Source organism: Acomys minous (genome assembly GCF_964271855.1).
Source record: "Acomys minous genome assembly, chromosome: 11".
Taxonomy (NCBI): Eukaryota; Metazoa; Chordata; class Mammalia; order Rodentia; family Muridae; genus Acomys; species Acomys minous.
In genome coordinates this window covers 21743872-21764996 of record NC_140492.1, presented here as the reverse complement: position 1 = coordinate 21764996, position 21125 = coordinate 21743872, and the positions used below count along the sequence as shown (strand labels likewise).

At 36.9% G+C, this 21125-nt stretch overlaps 1 protein-coding gene across 10 annotated transcripts in view; it reads right to left on the bottom strand.

Moving 5' to 3' along the window:
- ROBO2 (roundabout guidance receptor 2) overlaps positions 1-21125 on the bottom strand; it is a 1536637-nt gene that overhangs the window by 1195926 nt on the left and 319586 nt on the right. For 3 of the 10 annotated variants that reach the window (XM_084801512.1, XM_084801523.1, XM_084801529.1), the window contains exon 1: positions 9513-10127. The exons of 1 other annotated variant lie outside the window; for it this stretch is intronic. In XM_084801512.1, coding sequence (XP_084657638.1) covers positions 9513-9642 — 130 coding nt within the window. In that variant the 5' untranslated portion in view covers positions 9643-10127. Of the gene's footprint in view, positions 1-9512; positions 10128-21125 lie in introns of those variants that run through there. 6 more of the 10 variants (XM_084801513.1, XM_084801528.1, XM_084801527.1 and 3 more) reach the window with 3 other exon arrangements.

Genomic DNA, 21125 nt, shown 5'->3' with positions numbered 1-21125 from the left:
TTAACCCTGTCATATTTAAGCTAGAAAAGAGACCCACCCCACACAAACACATACTTTAATGGCTTGCTGTTGGCCCCTCAAAGTACTTCCATGAGAACCTAAGTGTCATCTTCACACTGTTTTTAAACAGGATTCATGTTGGAGGAGAAAATATGTCACAGAGCATTGAACATTTATTGTGTTCTGTTAAGACTATTGGGAGTTCCTGAGCTATGATGATAACTGACTGTTGAGGCTATGCTGTGATCTTCCGCAGAATTTCCACTGCTTCTCCATGTTTATGTATTATTCAGGCAAATAGTGACCCTGAAATAGAAAAATGCTTCTTATCTCTTAAAATTTTTATTGAGCAGGATTCAAAATGCACAGTTAAGTGCTGTTCTCTGTGTATTTAACTCGGGGCGGGGGTGGGGGGAGGGGAAGCTGTTTGCTGTCTATTTTAGTATCACTGGCAACAAGACAAACAAGGAAGCTTATACCAGGAATCATGGAGATGCATATGAAAAATTAAAAGTTTAAAATTAATTTGAACTTGTAACGTACGACGTGGAAATCTAAAAATCAACTTCCACACGGAACAGCTTGAAAGTTTTCCTTGCCATCTGGGTTTGGACCTGGCTCATTCAGTTCCAGTTCTGCCCTCTTGTATGCTCCAATTTTAAATGTACTATATGGAAATGATAATCTCCAAGATGCCTAAGCCTCTCTTCTGAAAATTTTAAAATATTGTTGTATTTTCTTATAGGGTCAATTCTCTCCAATCATCTCTAGTGCTGTATATGTCTTTATTTTAAGCCATGTGTGATATAAATGTTTGGTTTATTCAAATAATTGACCATGATTTCATTTTTAAAAATAATGTTTTTATTTATTCATTGAAATTTGGCTAAAGATTACAAAAATGCAGCAAGAACTTGTAACATATTTGGTGAGCCTAAAATATAGATTGATGAATTCAAATGAAAGAGAAAAAATTATTTTGACTATTGAAGTTTTAAAGGAATTTAATTGCAATGCTAGCATATAGACATAAGATTATAGTGCAATTGGCCTAAAGATGAATAGTGTTCAATAAATTGAACAATTAACCATAACATGTTGTTGTTGTTGTTGTTGTTGTTCTGGTTGTTGTTGTTGTTGTTGCTGTTGTTCCCAACAGAGGCTTGCTTTAAATTCAGGATATTGTTTTGAGAATGACTTTGGATGGCTTCTAGTCGATTTATTTCTTCCTGCCTCCCAAGTGGTAGGATTACAGGTATGTACCACCACATTTAGTTGGTAGCCAGTGTTTTGAGATGTTGAGGGTGGAATCAAGAGTTTTCTGCATATTAAGCAAGCATTCTACCGACTGAGTTACCCCTTGATCCCTAGACTTTAACTTTTTTTTTAGATGCATTTGTCAATTTTGATAGCTATGACAATTGCTAGCATATTATTTTCTAAAAAATTTTAAAATAGTGTTAATTATTTGACCTATATATTATTTAGCCAACAAATGCAGTTCTAGGAGAATTCTGGGAATCACAAAAGTTGAAAGCTGATCTCATATTTACCTGCTAATAAAAGATTAGGACATAGGTAGAAAGTCAACGTTTCTCGTGTTGGCTAGCAATTGAGATTAAGTTCAGCAAGCGTGACTGACCATGCTATAAAGTTAGACTAACCAGGATATATCAGCAAGAAACTGAACATAAGACTATGAGGATGAAAATTAAAATAACTTAAACCACAAAGAGAACATTTAAAAAGGGAAAAAAGAAAAATCACATCTTCCTAGTACACCAACTGACTTGGTGATTCTCAGTAGTCCTTTGAAGCAAGTGAAAGTCCATCCAAGTTACAGGTAACACTGACTTCCAATAGCTTTACTTCACCCCTCAAAATTAGTAGTTTTAATTTTCCTTTGGAAAAGCATGCTATCAGTCATAATATATTTAACTCTTATACCCAGCAATTTATACAGGATTCTTCAAACAGATGCATAAAATTATACTGATATATATATATAGCATTTAAAATTATAACTGTAAATCTCAAATACCATCCAATAATTTATTTAAAATTTGAAGAACTCTTTTTATGCCTGAGCCCTAACTATATATTTTTAACACCATAACATCCTTCAGATATATATTTATTACTAGTAATTGAGGTAAATTATCTAATTTACACAGGTAATAGTTCAGTGCCATAGCATAAATAGAGATTAGTTATATTCTAGGTTTTTATAGACACATTCATTACTGATTTTAAAACTATACATGTGTGTTGACATGCATGTCAGTGTCTTTTAAAATTAGTAAAATTTCTTTAAAATTTTGTGCAAATTAGTTTGAAGTATGAAACCACTTGAGATGATTTGTATTACTTGGCTACCCCGAGGCAACTAAGCAACTTTCAATGGGAAGTGTTAGGAAATATAGCATTATAGATTAAATTTGTCAACAGGTACAAGATATTTTCATGTGTGTGTGTGTGTGTGTGTGTGTGTGTGTGTGTGTGTGTGTGTGTGTTCTTATATTCTTTGGTCACTTAAATTTTTCCCTTGGTAGCATTTGATAAGTGCTTTTTGAATGACTGTATTCATAGGATTAGATTTCCTACTACATCATATAAGCACAATGGGCACAGGACATGGTCTAAGTTATTTCATTAGGAGCAGAGTATATATTATTCACTTCTGGATGTAAAATTGTCTTTATGAAGTCTTACAGATAATACATGGAAAGGCATGGCCATTTAAACATCTCCAGCCATCAGAGTATGAATTTTAAGTCACAACATTTGATGACCCATGTCCTCGAACCCACATCCCCAATGGCTTCCCAAAACATTAGCAGAACATTCTGTTAGGTCAATGAAAGTCTTCCCTGCCTGACCAGAAAAGTCCACATTCTGTGTGTATTGGAGAAACTACTTCATGCATATTTTCATGACCAGTGAATAATTAGCTCGTAACTATGATAGTAGATATTTTGCATTGTGTCCCTGTCTTCAGAACATAGTCTTGGTCTTTAGTTCAGGCTAGTGTCTACTTCTTTTAGGTCAGAGATTTTGACCTTGAGAAAAGAGAGGCTGTACTGACCTCTTATAAGAACTAACCTAATGCTTTTTGTTATGAACATTTTATAAATTGAGAGGATTAATAAATATATTAGTACCCTCATTAGAAAATACTTTAGATTTTAAAAAATATTTTTATGAAAATATCAGAAAATAATTTTCTCTGTGTAAGAATACTAGATTATTCATATGCTGGTTTTATGGTTCTTGAACTCAAGTAATAATCACTCATTTAAACAGCATTGCTCAGTGATTACAACATTTAAATGCTTTACTACATATGAATTAATTGAATACTACCTCACTTTCCTCAACTCCAAAAGTCTCCATTAGAATGAATTATGAAAGATATAGTAGGTTTAATTTTGTTGTGTCTGTTATAGTTAAGTGGCAAGTAGGCCTGATCATTCAAGAATAACCAAAACTGCATTAAAGTAATAAGTACACTGACAGACAGTAGTATAATCTCATCCTTTAAAATTATTACTAGTTCATTCTCTTTTTAAGGCTTCTTCCGGCTGATTTGGGATTATTAATACCTGTGTAGGGGCCCAAACACAATTGGGGAAAATGGTTAAACAAGATAGGAATAGCATTTGTGGTCCAGTTTATAAATGTTGAGGGATTGCAGGCTTAATAGAAGTCCTGTGGGGGCGGGGAAGTCTGAAATACTGGGCCAATTTGTATAGTTTAGCTTTACAATTAAGCTTAGTATTTTAGGGGTTAAGGTTTTTGTCAGTCTAGATAGAAGTTTTTAGGTTGATAGAGATGAGATATGATAGATATTGATTTACTTTCATGTTGTAGACTCACCAAGATAGGAAAGATGTTTTCTTCAAGGCTTCCAAATACAAATAGGCACAACACTGTGAATGTAACATTTACATAATTCCTGAGTGTATATAGTTTATTATATATACATATAATAATATAAATGTATAAGTAAGAAATTAAAAAATAAAGTATTACCACTTCAAATTTCATATTAAATTGATACATACAAATTATGACTTCCACAGAAAGAATGTATTTGCCAACAACCTCCCGCACTCTAATTTAGCAATGTGAACTGTTTCTTGGGTCATTTAGATTTCAGTATGAGTTACAATAGTGATCTAATAAAGAGACATTGAGACATATCAAATAAAGAACTGTAATCATTTCTATCCTTTGAAAGTCACTATACATTTTTTGTGAAATGGAAAAACAAGTAAGACAGTGATTATCAACATCCATCACTGAGAAGATAATGAATATGGAGGACTGTTTTAATTGTGGTACTGAAATTTTTATTCTAAATTGAGGTATTTGTTCTATGAACTAGAAGTTCATTAAAATATGATTTGAGTACTTAGACTTTCCTTCTTAAGATTTTCTTACTACCACATTTTAAAGTTTTTAATATGGTAGTTATTCAACTGAAGATGTATTAATAGAAAAAATTTATTCCAAAGAAATAGATTCCAAGAAAGTGAAATATGAGATCCTGGAGTCTAGACATTTGTAAGTGTAATAACTTTTTTCTATCAGTGTTAGATCAAGATCCTGCTACCTAATCTAACACAGCAGCAACTTTCAAAACCAAGGTAGACATCACAGAGACATGCCGTTCTTTGCCATAGTTGTACACCACCTTAAAGACTGTGGATATTTGGTCTCAGTTTCGCATTTTAAGTTTCAAAATAAGAACCTTCAGTTGCAATCCTTAAGCTGTGATCCTGGGGATGAAGGTGGTCTTGAGGATTTAGCAAGCAACTGGCCAAAGGTCAACTTTCAGCTTTCAGGACAGCCTAAGCACTTACCACATTCTAGTGTTTGAAAATGCAAAGGTCCTTCTAACATTCTTACTTGCCCCCCTTTTCATAAATACAGCTAGTTTCAATGATCTTGCCTTCTTAGTCACAGTAAAAATTTCCAAAACCAAAAAAAAAAATCTTATTCTCAACTAATCAAGATTTCTATCTGAGTCACACAATCTTCAATTGGCTTCCAAGGTGCACGTCGCAGGTTTCATCTGAAGCACAGTATCAGTGAACCTGTGGAGGTCCAATAGGAAAGTTTGGTAATTCAGTATTTGTCTAATGAAAGTCACTAGTGATGTGTTGAAAACTCTTTGTTTTTACTTTTACTTGTTTTTAAAATATGTGTATGATTATTTAACACACACACACACACACACACACACACACACACACACACACACATATATATATATATATATATATATATATATATATATATATATATATATACACATATACCTCTGTGTGCATATGCCTGGTGTGTGTGCATGCTTCCTGCCCACAGAGGTCAGAAGAGGGAAGATGGTGTTGGATCCTGTCAAACTGAAGTCATAGCCAATTGTGAGCCAGCATGTGGATTTTGCAAACCAAACCCAAGTGCTTTGGTTGCAAAAGCAACAAGTCTTTTTAATCCCTGAGCCACTGCTTGATTGCTAGAAAATTTTATTAGGGAATATATTTATTGAGAAACCAGTGTTCTTAATCACCAAACCATTGCTTGAGTTCCCAGATGCTTAAATTTTATTAGGGCATCTTTTTTTTTTCAGTCCTAAAAGTTATGTGATATACTATGTTGTATAATTTACTTGACAAGACAAAGTCAATTTTTTATTAGTTCATTTAACTGGGATAAAACTTTAGTAGTGACAGATAATCTGCTTGCAGATATTAAATGAGATAAAAACAGTTTTTAAAATATATTATAAATTTTAAGGTCCAAAACACTTCAACAAGTCCCAATAAATTTTGCTTTAATTGACAGTCCATTAGACGGGGCCATGCAGACAATGGTAGTTTCTGAATATCCTGTGCCCATGCTTCAGTGCACTATGAACTAAAATAACTCAATGGCATTCATTGTGTGAGCTCATAACACATGCTAGTCACTTACAATGGGAAAAGATAACTGCCAGGGAAGCCTCCTTTGTTTAGCAAAGATAGACATGGGCAGCAGTTGCTGTAATTTATAAAAGGAAGCAAGGTAGTGTGTGTGTGTGTGTGTGTGTGTGTGTGTGTGTGTGTGTGTGTGTAGAAAGGGTGGAAGAGAATCTTCTGAATTATCAACTTTTGATAACTCATGCTCTGTGTCTCAGTGTTATCTTCTGCACCTTCACTGAGGAGGTTATAGGAAGTCAGAAGATATTTGAAGATACTTCCAGGAGGGTTATATCAGATCAGGTCAAGCACTTCTATGAGAGGGCACATAAGCAGAGTCAGGCGTAGCCCCACCCCTTACCTTCATCAGCAGCTGTTCTAATTCATTCAGTATCAGAAGTTTGACTCTCATGTTTAATAACAATGTTCTTTATCACTATAATTTAAAGCTACCTTTTTATATCAATTTATCTCTAACTTTTCTCTTTAATTACATCCACAAATAGGAACACTTAAATCTTAGTCGTTAATAAGGGAAATACAGAGTTTCATGTTTATGTATATTTGGTACATGTTTTTAAGTGTATTTGAAGTATGTGGTTACAGCATCTCTGCAGACTGATGCCTATGTTTTAGCCTTTCTTCCAAATGAGGGCAATTGACTGTAAAATAATTGGGTCCTTTAATTTTAATGAAGATGATGTCAGCCATGCTGTTAGGATTTTCAAGGGGTGTACCTTGAGTACAAACTCTATGATCACTTCTGTTATGCCCTGAACTAATCAGATGGGATGCTGTCTTTCCCTTAAGGGATTCATATAATGTGATTAAATAGAAAAGCATATGCCTTAGGGGAAACCTGCTGGCCTACTAACCTACATTTGAAAGTCACCCTCATTGATAAGCTTAAAAAATATCTTGATAGCCAAAACACAAACACAAAGCAAAACAACAAACAAACAAGAAAAACCATTCTGCAATTTCTCTTCAGTGCTCTACAACTCAGTGTTCAGATATCCGTTTTGTAATGGCTGGCGTGTGCTGTCTACACCACCCTCCAGAGGCCATAGCTACACACTGGTCTGGGATGTTACCAGTCCTCATCTCTGTATCCAATAACCTCTTCCTTCAAAATGATGGTTCCTATTAATATAACAAAAATGGAAATTGTCAGCATGGGCGGGTTGCCATATGGAGGTTGACAGCTGCTCAATCAGGTTAAGACAAACACACAAGCAACATGAGGGTGGAAAAAAAAAAGGGGGGGACCATTTCTGAGAAAAACTCTTATTTGGCTATTGGTATTTTGTTCAGGACTCTTAGGTATAGTGTACTAGTTTCAAAGGTTTTGTTTATAAGCAGTTGTATTGAGATAGTGGTGACATACAGCAAACCAAATAACCAAAGACCCTCTTTTAGAACACTGCTTCCCAAATAGTAATGTTTTAAGAGACTCACTCCTCTTCTGCCTGCACCATACATACCATACTCTGCCAGATATGTTAAAAATTAAGAGACCCCAAATTCTTAAAAAAGTAAAATAATGTTTGAAAAACCTGGTCAAGTTATGCTTTTAAAAGACTTCATACAATGCCAAGGAAAGAATAGAAGGATTTTACAGCCCACTGAAAGATAGCACACTACCATCAATAGCCAAGCTCATGAATAAATAAATATTTACAACATGTACATATGCATATCAAGGCAAGGCTGCATTTGCAGAAGTCCCGAGTCTGTGCAACATATTTATGCATTGCATATACAGTGATAAACAGAGGCACTGAAAAGGAAATTCTTCCCAAGCACAGTCGACACAGTGAAAGTTTCTAGTAAGTTGCCTGGCCTTTCTGAACACATGAGATTTCTTTTAACAACAGATAAAAATACGTTGCTATGATTGCCTTTTCCTGAGCTTGACTGAGTCACATCATCATCATACAGCAGAGCTGGCATATTTCTAGCTGAGCTAGTTAGAGTACATCAGGAAAAAAAAAAAGTATGACATGTGCAAAGACGAAACATTCCAGACCTGATTTACAAATGAAATCTCATGCATCTGCATCTGAAGCTGTGTGGAATGAATAAATGCCCAGGAACAGGCAGAAGCATTCTGACTGGATTAGCACTCTTCTTAACTTCTTGCATCTATTTAACATTCCTACTGGGTTTTGAGAGGTCTGCATCCACTGCTGAAGTTTAACACAGGAAATTAAACCTTGACACGTTATAACCACTGACTGTCTCTGAAAACTGTATATAAGAAATATAAGTTAAGTCTCCTGACATCTCCTGGAGTCGATACAGCCATACATCTTTTGATCCCAAGCCACCTAAAGCTGCCATGCAGGCCAACATAAATAACAGCTCGGCAGTGTGCAAGTGAAAAATCCATTGATAACACTGAGCAATACAGTAATGTGGTGATATAATTTACAAGGCCCAGGATGACTTGGTCCACCACTTCTCTGGTGGATGTGCACTAGCAGTCTAAGCTAAGGGCCTGCAGAAACTTCTCCCTGGAAGATACATGGCAGGAGCTTTGTAATGTCTGTAAAGCAACGAAAGGTTAACGAGAACCATCAAACTGAAGGGGTCTGGCTATTTAGAAAATCCTACTGAGAAATTGTAATGAATTATTAAATCTTCTTGTTAATGTTCTTCCATCCCCTAAACCCCAGATCATCACACGGCATCCAAAGGTGTTTGTGTGTGTTGGGTGGAGGACACAGACTTGGAAAACATTTCTAGAGGTAAGATAAAGCTATTAGGTAAAAGGAATGCTTATGCACAGCAATATCCTCAGAAAAATTCCATCAAGATTTTCCCTACAATGAACACATTCTCCTGGGATATTTCTGCAGCCTCAATTTAGTTTGCTGCATCCACAGCACATATACCTTGATAACTTGTGTTTATAGGAACAAATACCATTGGGTAAAGCAGAACTAAGTGAACTTCGAAGAAGGCTATGTTCAAAGTCACAAAAATCTACAGCGCAAATTTTTCAGCAGCCAAAGAAAATGCATTACCAAGCTCCAAAGTACTGCAAGCCTTTCCCTCATTCAGCAGATACCTCTTTCACTGAAGTTAACACAAATTGTCTTTATTAACACATCAACTGTGATAGAGTCAGATTTAGTGCTGGTAGCACTGTTCCTATGAACAGCCCTCTGATCATTTCACAAAATCTTCCAAGAAGTAAAGAACATTCAGAATCTATTTCAATTTTTTTTTTTAAATGCAGCTTCCTAAAGAGAGCAAACATCTTACACTCGAACAGCCTGCATCTGGCTCAGAATCTCCCTGCTGGAAACAATCGCTATAATGCATTGAAAGCCCAGCATCCCACAAATTGCAAACACATATTTATATCAGTAAGAGAGAGAGAGAAACTCTTCCTCTAAGCCACCTACTACACAGATCCCTTTTCCTGAAATAAAAACCTGACTTCAAACAGAAACAGCTCATTTCCCCCTTAGCTGATCTCAAGTTGCCATTAGCTACCCTTGCTTGCTCCATTTCGATATTTAACAGGAAACTTTCATCACTTACCCCCCTTCCAAGGTTTGCCTTTCCAGGGGGTCCTGGTCAGCTTGCATAGAGTTGGTCCAGAGAAGAAAAGCATCAAAACGAGGAGAAGTTCGAGTCTAGTAATTTTCTCCACTTTCTCGGATGATAACATTTCCACAAGTGATTTTTTACAAAATTTCTCACATCCTCTTCCCTCCCGGTTATGAAAATAGCATTAATCATTGAGAAGCCGGAGGTAGGTGGTGTTTTGCCATCTTTAGCAGCTGAAGGAGCAGCTCCCTGATGTAGCCCTGAGCCAAGCTACATTTCTCACGGATCCAGCGCCTTCCCCTCAGCCCGCAGTCAGCACTGTTTCCACTTTAGGAGCTGTAAAATCATTCCTGTTCCCCACTTTGCTTTCAGTGGGGATATTCCTCAGCGTCCTGCGTGCACTTGATTGAAAATGATAAAAACAGGAATGTGTGTCCAACAGAACAGAGGAGAGATGTCAGGACTGTGTGAAAAAAAAGATGAGAAGCAGTTGTACTGACAGCTTTCAGGCTGCCTGTGTGATCCTAATAGCCGTGCAGCCAACCAAATTGCTCTTTTAAGAGTAATAAGGCTTCAGTGAAAGCCGGTATCACAGCTACTTGGGTGGGTAGTGCTCGGCTTGAAAAATCACCCAGGCACCGCCACAGATAACGACTGCTTCAGTCCAGGCTCAGCATAGGAAAAGCTGAACAAAAATATAGTATTCACAGAGGGTAGTTAATCTATTGTGAGGACAAGAGGGGTTTTCCAGCGATGTGCTAGCGACAGACTCAGAACCTAGAGTGTAGTTTCCTTTTCTATTCCTTCACCTTGTGACTTCCGAAAGGATGGCAACTGGACTAATTATTCATAAATGGGTCTGAAATATTTATTAGGTATGAAATAAGTGTATTTCTCCCAAACAGTAAAGCAAGAAGGACAAGTTCTCGGGAATAGTGTCTCTTTCTTTAATCAAAATCCTTTCCTTTTGGCACCCTTGTATCCTTCTCACCCCCCGAAGAATCCATAATGAATGTCTCAAGTAAACTTTTGGAAAAATCAGAGAGGCTCTGCCCTGGCTCTGCTAATCACACACCCGGGGACTCATTTCCATATTTGTTTATGCACATCACCATGGAAATGCAGACGCTCTAGAAGTCTCTTGGTCTTTTGCAAGTATATTTATGAAAATGCTGGTGGTCACGAGGTGTGTTTATGTTAAAAAAAAAAAACCCACCTCATGACTCCACCTCCGGCTGAAGAGGAGGTGAGCAAATCCGGTCAAGTAAAAGGGACTTTGTGTCTAAAATCTGAGGTGTGTGAGCATGATCAGAACATGTTGGCAAATATTTCAAAAACTGTCTGTATTTTATTATTGTCCATATGGTCATATATTCCCATAATCAATGAGCCACAACACATGAATTATGGATTGATGCACTTTAAGGCAATGACTTTCAATATTATGGAAACCAATAATTTTACTTTCAAAGTATAACAAATTGCTCTTTTCAAATTATATCCTTAAAAAAGTACTTTGCAGAGAATAGGCTATCTTGTTTTAGATAACCTACATTAGATTTGAATCTTAGATTCAAGCCTACAGACAATAAAATAATGCCATTTTTCTATGAAAGCGACTTTTATTTAAATAGGATACCCAAACAAATTTTCAGCATGTCTTAATTTAGAAACATAAACACATTCTATTTTTAACTCCCAACTTAAGATCTTCCAAGATATTTGAAAACAGCTTATACCATGCCCATTTCGCAAGGAGTATATAAAAATTTATGCCTGAGCATACTGTAAAAGGGCAACTTATATTTCACTCAGAAATTTCTTTTCTCTCAAAATCTCCCCTCTTCTGGCTTATCATTTTATCATTTGCTGTCATTAAAGACATTCAAATATTGGTAGAATTTATTACCTAACTACCTTGCTACTATTTTTTTTTATGCAGATGCTAGTACTATGCTTATATACTTTTTACTAGTTTAATTCCTTTTAATAGAAAAGTCCACTATCAGATCTACCAAGTGTTTTTTTCTTAATGATTTGTTTCTCCTTATGTAGAACATAAAAACGTCAGTGATCTAACATAGAATTAAAAGTTGTTGGTAAGGGTTATTGACCCTTTCTGAAGGACCTGGGCAGAGCAGGGTTAATAAAACCATTTTCCTCCTGAATGGCCAATACATCTGGACACGTTGATTCTTGCGAAACTTAACATTTAGATTTTAAAAGTTTGTTTCCCATTCCGTGACCCATGGCAAGCCACAAGCCATAGATCTCTCTGGTGGATGAATTGAAATAGAAATAGAACTCAAGCACTGTTGTTCATGGTGGCAAGGTTATTTTCTTCCAGAATTATCTGGCTGAAGTTTTTTGCCCCAAGTTTTCCTCATGCTAGAAGAGAAGTCAGGAAACCTGTGCCTGTGAACATATGTGGAGTGGTCACCAGAATGAATAAGGGTAGAGACAATGACAATTAAACTTATATAGAAGGTATGTCACCTCGACTAAGTTCCTATTTGTGGTACACTAGCCTATCACAAGAGCTAACCATTTTATATGCATTAGTACATTTACAACTCAATGAAATCAGAACAATTATAACCCCATCTAGTATATTGCAAATTGTTACACAGAAAGCTTAAATCTCTTATTCAAGTTCATAGAGTTGTGGTTTGAACTCAGTGGAATTTTGAGCATTTGATAATCAGTATATCTATGCCCAACCTTTCTGTGAGAGCTCTTATGTCAGGAAATTCACTCTGTAAGAGAATGCCATATGCAAGGGTGATGTCACAATCTCTATATGTCATATATTGCTGTTTTATATCCACAAAAGGCATGTCAATTGAGTCTGCTCCTATTCACCTTACAGATGTTTCTTTGTCCAGGGTAGCATAAATGATAAAGCCTGAGTCCAGGTGAAATGGGTATTATGGATTCAGATGTCATTCTCCTGCTTCTCTTTTCTACTTCCTGCTACAAATACAGTCATTGTATATGGGTGCATTTGTGTGAGAGAGTGCCAAGGAGCAAGCACAGGTAACTGTGAGTTGAAGACTACTATTACCTATGGTAGCATGGAGGTCTACAAATGCTAAATTACTAGAGATGAATATCTTTCATGTTTTCACCAAAATGAGAAAGACAATGAATCCCTTACCACCTGCTTCTATGATGAGGAAATTACAAGACCTTGGTAAGATTTAAGTTACAGAAAGCTGTAATATTGTAATTATGACAACATAATATCATACATAGTGTGTAGGTCATAGAGTAAGTTAAGAAGACTACAAAGAAGAATGCAAGTGCATTAGAAGACCAGAGGAAGGCTTATTTTAGATGATGTACAGGGCAAGGAAGGTCATCCTTTTACTGTGGATTGTCATTAGTATTTATCTTAAGGTGAAGTTAGGTCAGATAAAAAAGAGGCTCATGAAGGTTGAGGGATGGATCAGATGTATGAGGATGCAAGCTTGCCTCCCGTAAGATCTGCCAGGACTACAGTGTGCCTGATAGTGAACATATGGGTAACTAGCTGATGATGAAGCAATGCTTGGCAAAAGGTAGACTCAAATATTAAAATGTACTAGCTACCAGAGTATTTACATGGTAGACTCAATGGTGGGTGATAGGAAAAATGTAGTTAGGGAAGTTTCATGGCCCTAAATGAACTTCAACAGCAACAAATAATATTAGTAGAGAGCTGACTTATAAGCAGGAAAAACAATAAGAAATGTATAGCAGTATTATAGGCAAGATGTATTTGTATACCACACTGAAACACAATACATAGAAAGAATATTTTGGAACAAATACTACATTTCGTTGTCACCATTCCTTATTAAACATTTAACAACCTCATGCAAATAATCAGGAAAAGTATGAGGTATTTTACAACAACTAAAACAAAACGACTACTTGATGTTTTGCTAAAGTGAATTATACTAGAGAACAGTCCTTGTCAGCAAGGTAACTCATATTCTTACAAAATAAGTGCTAGGCTGGGTTCATGGCTCACCTATGAAGCACGTGCACATCATTCGTGTGGCCCTAGGTTTGACCAGTAGCTCTGTAAAGAATTAACATCCAGCAGAAGTTTAGCAAGAAACAGAGCTAAAGAGAAAGTTGTCGCGCGCAGCCTTCGCCGATAAAGGAGACGCGGCAACTCAGGATTCTTCCGACAGCGATTTTATTGTACAGCTCTTTTTGATGGCAGATGGAGAAGGACCTCTTCCCCAAAAAACCCGAGGCTTATATAGGGAATTCAGGGGCGTATAGGGACGTGTCCTCTTATCATTGGCACTCTAGAGAATACCCAATTAGCATATCGTCTGCGTAAGCAGGTTATGTAAGGATGACGTAATTGCGCATGCGCACTGGCCGCAAGGGCTTCCGTGAAGAACCAGGAAACAGGAAACCAGCGCCATCTTGTAATGGCGGAGCGGCTCCCGACAGAAAGTGACAGAGTGTGGTTAGAGTGTATAACCCCTCAACTCAACCACACACATAGCTTTCATTTTGTCTGTCCTTCTAGGATTTCTTCCAGCTTTGGGACCACTAAGCAAGATGCAGAAAAGTAAGAATTACATTCATTCATTCTTATGATAATACTACTATTTAATTATGCTTTGTAAATGTTACTGTTTATGTACAATAAAAATCTTGTCTTTCATTAATTTTCTTTTTTTTTTCCATTAATTTACTTAATCACTTTACAGCCTGACCACAGCCCTCTCCTTCCTCTCCTCCCAGTCTACCGTCACATACCTCATTCCCATATACCCTTCTCCCCTAGAAGGGGAGGACCCCCCTCATGGGTACCAATCCATCCTGGCATATCAAGTCCTAGAAGAGCTAGCATATCCTCTCCCATTGAGACAGCCCAGATGAGCAAAAGGTATCCAAAGGCAGGAACAGAGTCAGAGGGAGCTCCGCTCTCCGACTCCAATTGTTAGCCTACCTACATGAATAACAAGATGCACATCCACTACATCTGTGTCGGTGATCTAGGTCTAGGCCATGGAACCCCTTTTGTTGATGGTTCAGTCTCTCTGAGCCCCCATGAGGCCAACTTAATTGACCAAGTAGTTCTTCTTGCGGTGCCCTTGACCCCTCTTCTTTTCACAAGACTCCCCAAGTTCTGCCTGTTGTTTGACTATGAGTTTCTACATCTGTTTTCATCAGCTGATGGGTGAAGTCAATGACTTAAACCAGGTAATATCAGTATAACTTAAGTTATGATACTGTGTCTCTAATAATGTAAAATGTAGGAAAAGAAAACCTTGTCAAGTAAGTATAACAAAAAATAACTAAGGTTTCTAACTTTATTTGAATTTATATTTATGCCTTGTTAATTTTACTGAATATATTCACTTTGTTATCTGTGGGTAAAAATTGAACAGTTTTTGCCTCCTGAAAGTGTTGTGAGTTTATCTACAAGATAATAGGCTACTTCATAGGTAAATGCAGTTGTTATTTTCAATCAATGTGTACGAACTGACTTTGTTTATCACAATAGAAACTGAATTGGTCTCTCTCTCTCTCTCTCTCTCTCTCTCTCTCTCTCTCTCTCTCTCTCTCTGTGTGTGTGTGTGTGTGTGTGTGTGTGTATGTGTGTGTGTTGGGATGAGGGAGGGAGGGTGGATGCTCCTAAAGCAAAGAGTGGGTGGAGCTCAGTGACATTGTTAGATGCCACCAGAAGCGCAGCACTGTTCTCACAGCAGTGTTATTTGGTAAGAAATGCTAAGAGTATTGAGTCTGACAAAATCTGTTGTATAAACTGTTTATCTGATCACAAAATAGTGATACTTCCAGCCATAATTTAACTTAAGTACAAACTGCATCTGTGGACTAAATCTCCCTAGATGACCAAAGACCATTGTTCATCCCAATGGCAGCAATGCAAAATACCCAACTTATATTCTGCTGCTTCAAATAAAGCCTCCTGATTTCCCTGCTATAATTTTCCCAGCAGAATCTCTCATCCCCTGAACACCTTACATTAGGCCATAAAATTGGTGGATTTGCTGAGCCAGAGTGCTAAAAGGGGCCCAGCGATGCCTGTGTGTATCAGTATAAATCTCCAACCAGAAAATTCTCAATGTCCCTTCAGGACTCAAAAGACCAGAAAACATCATCAAACACATATAGCTGTGTGATTCTCGAGTTGTGGCCCTTTTATTAAATTGGCAATGATTTTCTTCTGTCAACCATAGGTGACTCATTGTTAATTTATTTCTTAAAGCACTTTGTTGATAAGCCATTAAAATAACATTTAGCTGAGATTTAATGAGAGAGTGATAAATAGGTATAGAATTGTCTTGATAATTCTCGAAAGACCACAAACTAATTCATTAATATCTACAAACATACATACTTAGCTGCCATTAATTGTTGGCCATTACTCTCTAACTCTTTAATATTTAAATTTTCTCTGTGAACCAAAGTAGAGAGCCGCATACTTCAATGGCATATTACCATCTATTTTTTATTTTTCAAGTATTTGTATATGTGTTGTGTATCTATGTGTGGGTATGTACACGTGTGAGTACCAGTGCAATAGAGTCTTAAAAGACAGTGTCAGATACACTGTTTTGGAGTGAAGCAGGTTGTAAGTTTTCTGATGTGAGTGTTGGACACAAAACTTGTCTCAGCAAAATAAGTTCCTATGATCCTATGAGCCATCTCACAGTTCTCACAATGACATATTTAAATAAATACTTTAGGGGGATCCAAGATGGTGGCACTGAACATGTACCTTGTTTGATCAGAAGGACAGCAGTGGCTGTATAGCAACCTAAGGACTCATCTGAGAACAACAAAACACCAGTACTAGTGACCCACAGGTGAGAGGGGTCAAAATTGTGTGGAGCATAATTGGGTCTGACCTCGGGCCACCCAACTAATCTACAGAAAAGCCCCGAAGATTAGTGCCACACACCTGGTGGTGGCAGCTACTGAATTCCCAGAGCTCAGAGGGAGCTGTAGTCTGCAAAAACACCAGCCTCTGTGGCTTCTACCACAGAGCCTACATCACCATCTGGAACACAAGTGAATCTGACTACAGGTCACCCAGCAAACCCACAGAAAGTTCCAGGGTCCAAGAAGGTACTGGGCACCCGCTCCAAACACTAGTCACACACCTGCCTGGCAGGCAGTTTCTGATCTCTGTAGCTCATAGAGAGGCATGGGTTGCAAAAACACTAGCATCACTCATTGTCCTCTGCCCCTAGTAGGCAAGCAGGCCCACAGGAGCAGCTCTGTGTTCTGTATCTATCCACCTGGTTCCCAGCTGCCTGATATACCTAGTGCACAAACAGGGAGCCAACAGAGACAGTGATCTCAGCAGAAGTAAGCTGGGCTGGGCACAGGACCAAAGTCCCATCGCTCTTGGCCCAGAGAAACCAGGAGAACCCATTGGAGCAGCGCTCTGTTTTGATGATACCTTTCTACCTGCTTCCCACCTCTCTGGCATACCTACCTGGGTCATAAACAGGGAGCCAACAGATAGTGACCAAGCAGAAGTGAGAAGGGTAAGGGACCGAAGCTCCATTGTCTATACTAACCCCTGAACCCTCTGACCATCAGAGACCATCAAACCTGCTAACACCAAAGATATCACAATGGGAAGAGGTCAGTGTAAGAACGCAAGCAACAATCTACAGTTCCATTTGACACTACCAGAAACCACCACAAGCCTTGGAGACACTATCACACCCAATACACAAGAGAAGGATTTCAAATCTGAGGTTATGAAAATGATAGAGGACTGAAAGGAGGAAAATAAAGCTCTCAAACTACAATAGGATTACACAAAGAAAGATGAAAGAATTGAACAAGTCGCTTACAGAAATTAGAGAAAGACGAAAAACTACAATCAAACAGGAGGAGGAAATGTATAAAAGGATTCAAGACCTAAAATTAGAGACAAAAGCAATGAAGAAAACATAATCTGAGAGAATCATGTAAATGGAAAAACTAGGGACTAGGAAAGGAACGATAGACACAAAGATCAGCAACAAAATACAAGAGATGGAAATAATACTTTAATCCAGGCATGGTGGTACATGCCTTTAATCCAAGTAAGCGGGGAGGCAAAGGGGATGTCTGCTTGGTCTGCATACAGAGTCCAATATAGCCAAGGTTACACAGAGAAACCCTGTTTCAAAAAACAAAACAAAACCAACCAACAAACAAAAACCTCAAAACAAAAACAAAAGCAACAAAAGAAAACTCAAAAAAAAAAAAACCACACTTTAATTCTTCATCTTTGTCATATGTTCTTTAAATGGAAATAAGGAGTTATTTATTACTTCTTCTCTATTTTCATGGACTATAAATACAAACCTGTCAGAGACTAAATAAAAGGAAAATGTCCTCTTGTGCATTAGTTGTTAGTGCTAAACATTTAAACTAACTCATAGACCCAGACACACACACACACACACACACACATATATACATGCACACACATGCATATATGTGTATATACATAAACATGTGTGCATGTATATGTATGTGTGTATATATGTATATGTATATATACATATGTACATGTATACACATTTATATGTGTATATATAATCACCGATCACATTAAATAAAATCATCTGTGTGCTAAATAAAATAATTGCCAGAGAAGATGATCATGGATCACGAAGGGATAGAGAGAGGTCACAGGAGGAGTTGAAGATGAAAAGAAGGTATGGAGTTGATGCAAATACAACACTGATGAAAAACTCCTAAAATAAATTTAAAATACAGTTGATAACAGTAGCTTCAAGTTTTGTATCATATAAATCTTATTTTCAAGAATGTTTGAAGTTGGAGGAGAGTCAGTGAGAATCACTTGAGAAAAGATGTAGTTATGACTTAGTGAGTTCTTTGCAGAAGCAGGGCACATGCGCCGTGGAATAGTTTCCTCCTGTGGCTTGGAAACCTGTGTCTGTTCTTGAGATTCTAAATGCGCCCAAACTCTAGAGGTCTGCAGCTGTGTTGGGAGGAAATGGTTCAAATATTCTTGCTTTTCCAAGTAGCACCCAGTTCCTTATCTTTATAAACACATTGCTCAAATAAGACCGATTCATGTTGAAAAATTTCAAATGAATGACATTTAATATACTGGGAGATGTGCGTAAAAAAGGAAATATTTCAGGCCTATGTTAACTCTATGGCTAACCTAGGTTGAAAATGATTGCTTGCTGCTCTTTTTAAGGCAGAATATGGGTCCGTGAGAAATATCCAACCGAGTTTCTAAAGAACCAGACCTGGAATGAAATCAGACATGCCTGAAAATATATACAATATAATTTTCTTCATCATAAATATTTTTCAGAAGCATATGTAAAGTTCATTTATAGGGCAGAAAAGTGCCGAAATTTTGACAAGGACTGTTGGTTATGCCACATCAATTACATAAAATGTTTGCTATCTAAAGAAGACAGCAATAGGGTTCTTATTAAAAAAAAATACTGTTTCTTTTACTTTTACAATAAATGTATGCTAATTTACATACACTTAGCCAAAAGATACAAAGTCTTAAGTCCTTTTAGCTACATGGTAAAGACAAAAAAATCTTAGTTTTGTAGAGTCCCATGAGGATGTATTACTGCATGCAGTTGAGTCTCCTAGGGGTTATCTCCTGAGTGCTTTTAAAACCCTGGGGATACAATGATGCTGATGCTATTTCTAGCTAGATGGAAACTCTTATAAGAAAATGTTCCTCTGTATTGCCAGCTTTGAAGATACAATTGTGGCACAGATAGCTGTTTGTTTTACAAAAGGAAAAGAAGTGGTTGTTGTCAATTTTTCTTATAACTTCAGAACAAAAGTAGTATATGTGGAATGTTAAGATCCTTTTACAAAGTCTATAGCTGAGTTCTACGACTAATTTCTATAATCAATTAGAAACTGAGGTAGGGATAAGTGTAACACTATTCTATATATCTATGTGTAGCTCTATACATGCATAGTACTTATCCACATATATAGGCATCATTATGCACGTAATTTCATATCCTCTGTATGTAGTTAAATTATATCATATAAAAGAACATACTATAAAAAGTAATTTTGATTGTTTTACAAGTAAGTATAGATAAGGAAATGAAATTTTAAAGGAGAGATCTCAGCTTTTTAACTTTTTCTTCACAAACACTTGTCTTCATTCAGAAAACAAGCCAGTAACCCAGGTTTTTTTTCCTGCCCATAGGCACCAACCATTTCAACAAGATAATATTTTTAAAAAGACAGGCATTCCAACAGTTGTTTTATAAACTGGTTTAAAAGAGTAGCCATGTATCACTTTTGTTACCAATCATATTTTTGCTTCATGGCCAAAACCATGAAACAAAGTATGATTGCAAAGTGAATTTTTCATTTTGGCCAGGAATGAGCCTAGCCAAAATGCTGATGTTCCATTCATTTAGATAAATGAAAATAGCCTTTGAGGAGGAAAACTAGGCAGCTAGCTTTGGAATGCTGTGATAGATCACTGACAGACAGAATCCAAAGGGAAATATATACACCTAGGGAATGTTATTTTTTTCATGTTCACAACAGCTCTCCCTCCCTTAGAGACATTAAGTACCAGATTTAATGATATATTTGCATAGTAAAACAGTATTATAGGCCCTAGAACCTGAGTCCAGTAATGCTAAAACACACACACACACACACACACACACACACACACACACACACACACACAGCAATACAAAAGAGAAGAAAGGTAAGAAAGAAGGAAGGGGAAAATATCTCGTTAATTCATAAAACAAAGGGAGCAAATGTTCCTTGTCAGTGGATCCTTGGCTTTTCTTTAAGTTCTTCATTGTGTCATTGATTTTTTTTTCAGGAAGAAAATACATTGTCCTGAAATTCTCCCAATAATCTTTATTTGAACCATTCAATTTAAGATGATGCTAAACAATTATTTCTTCATTCAAGACAATTCTTCAAATACCAGGAAGAGTCATTGCCCCCCCCCCCATTCTCATCCCTATTTTCACCCCGCAGCTAAAATTTACATTCCTTTAAACTCAAGGTATAATTTCATGCCTTTACATTTCTGGCTGTTGTTAAGTTTGTTAGACTCAATCTTAAAATCTGAGTCAACAATATTTATTCATCCCAAAGCACAAAACTGGCTCTGTTTCTTCACTCTTCATAATTCATACTAAGCTAAACAAAGCAACAATGGTCTGACAGCTGTTCACAGTACCCCAATTCTTTCACATCCCCTCCTACTTTGTCTCCATTGTAGTCAATAGAGATTGTTTCGTGACAGAAGAAAGTCTCATAGTTAATTCCCAAGTTCATATCCTGTGTCCTCTGGCATTACATCTAATAATGTTGACAAGAAGAGAGTTGCCTGGCCTCACTTTCTTTTCTGTTGGATATCGATTTTATGTGACTATGGGGGACTATTACACACCCTCTGAAATGTCCAGGAAGATGCTATTTCTTCGCATTTATATTAAGTTATTTAAACTCCTTTAAAGCAACCTGAAACTAATATTTAAGCAATTATTCATAATATAATAATTTATACACACATTGATATATTAACATATATATGTGCATATATAATCACTAATTCTTAAGTAGGGG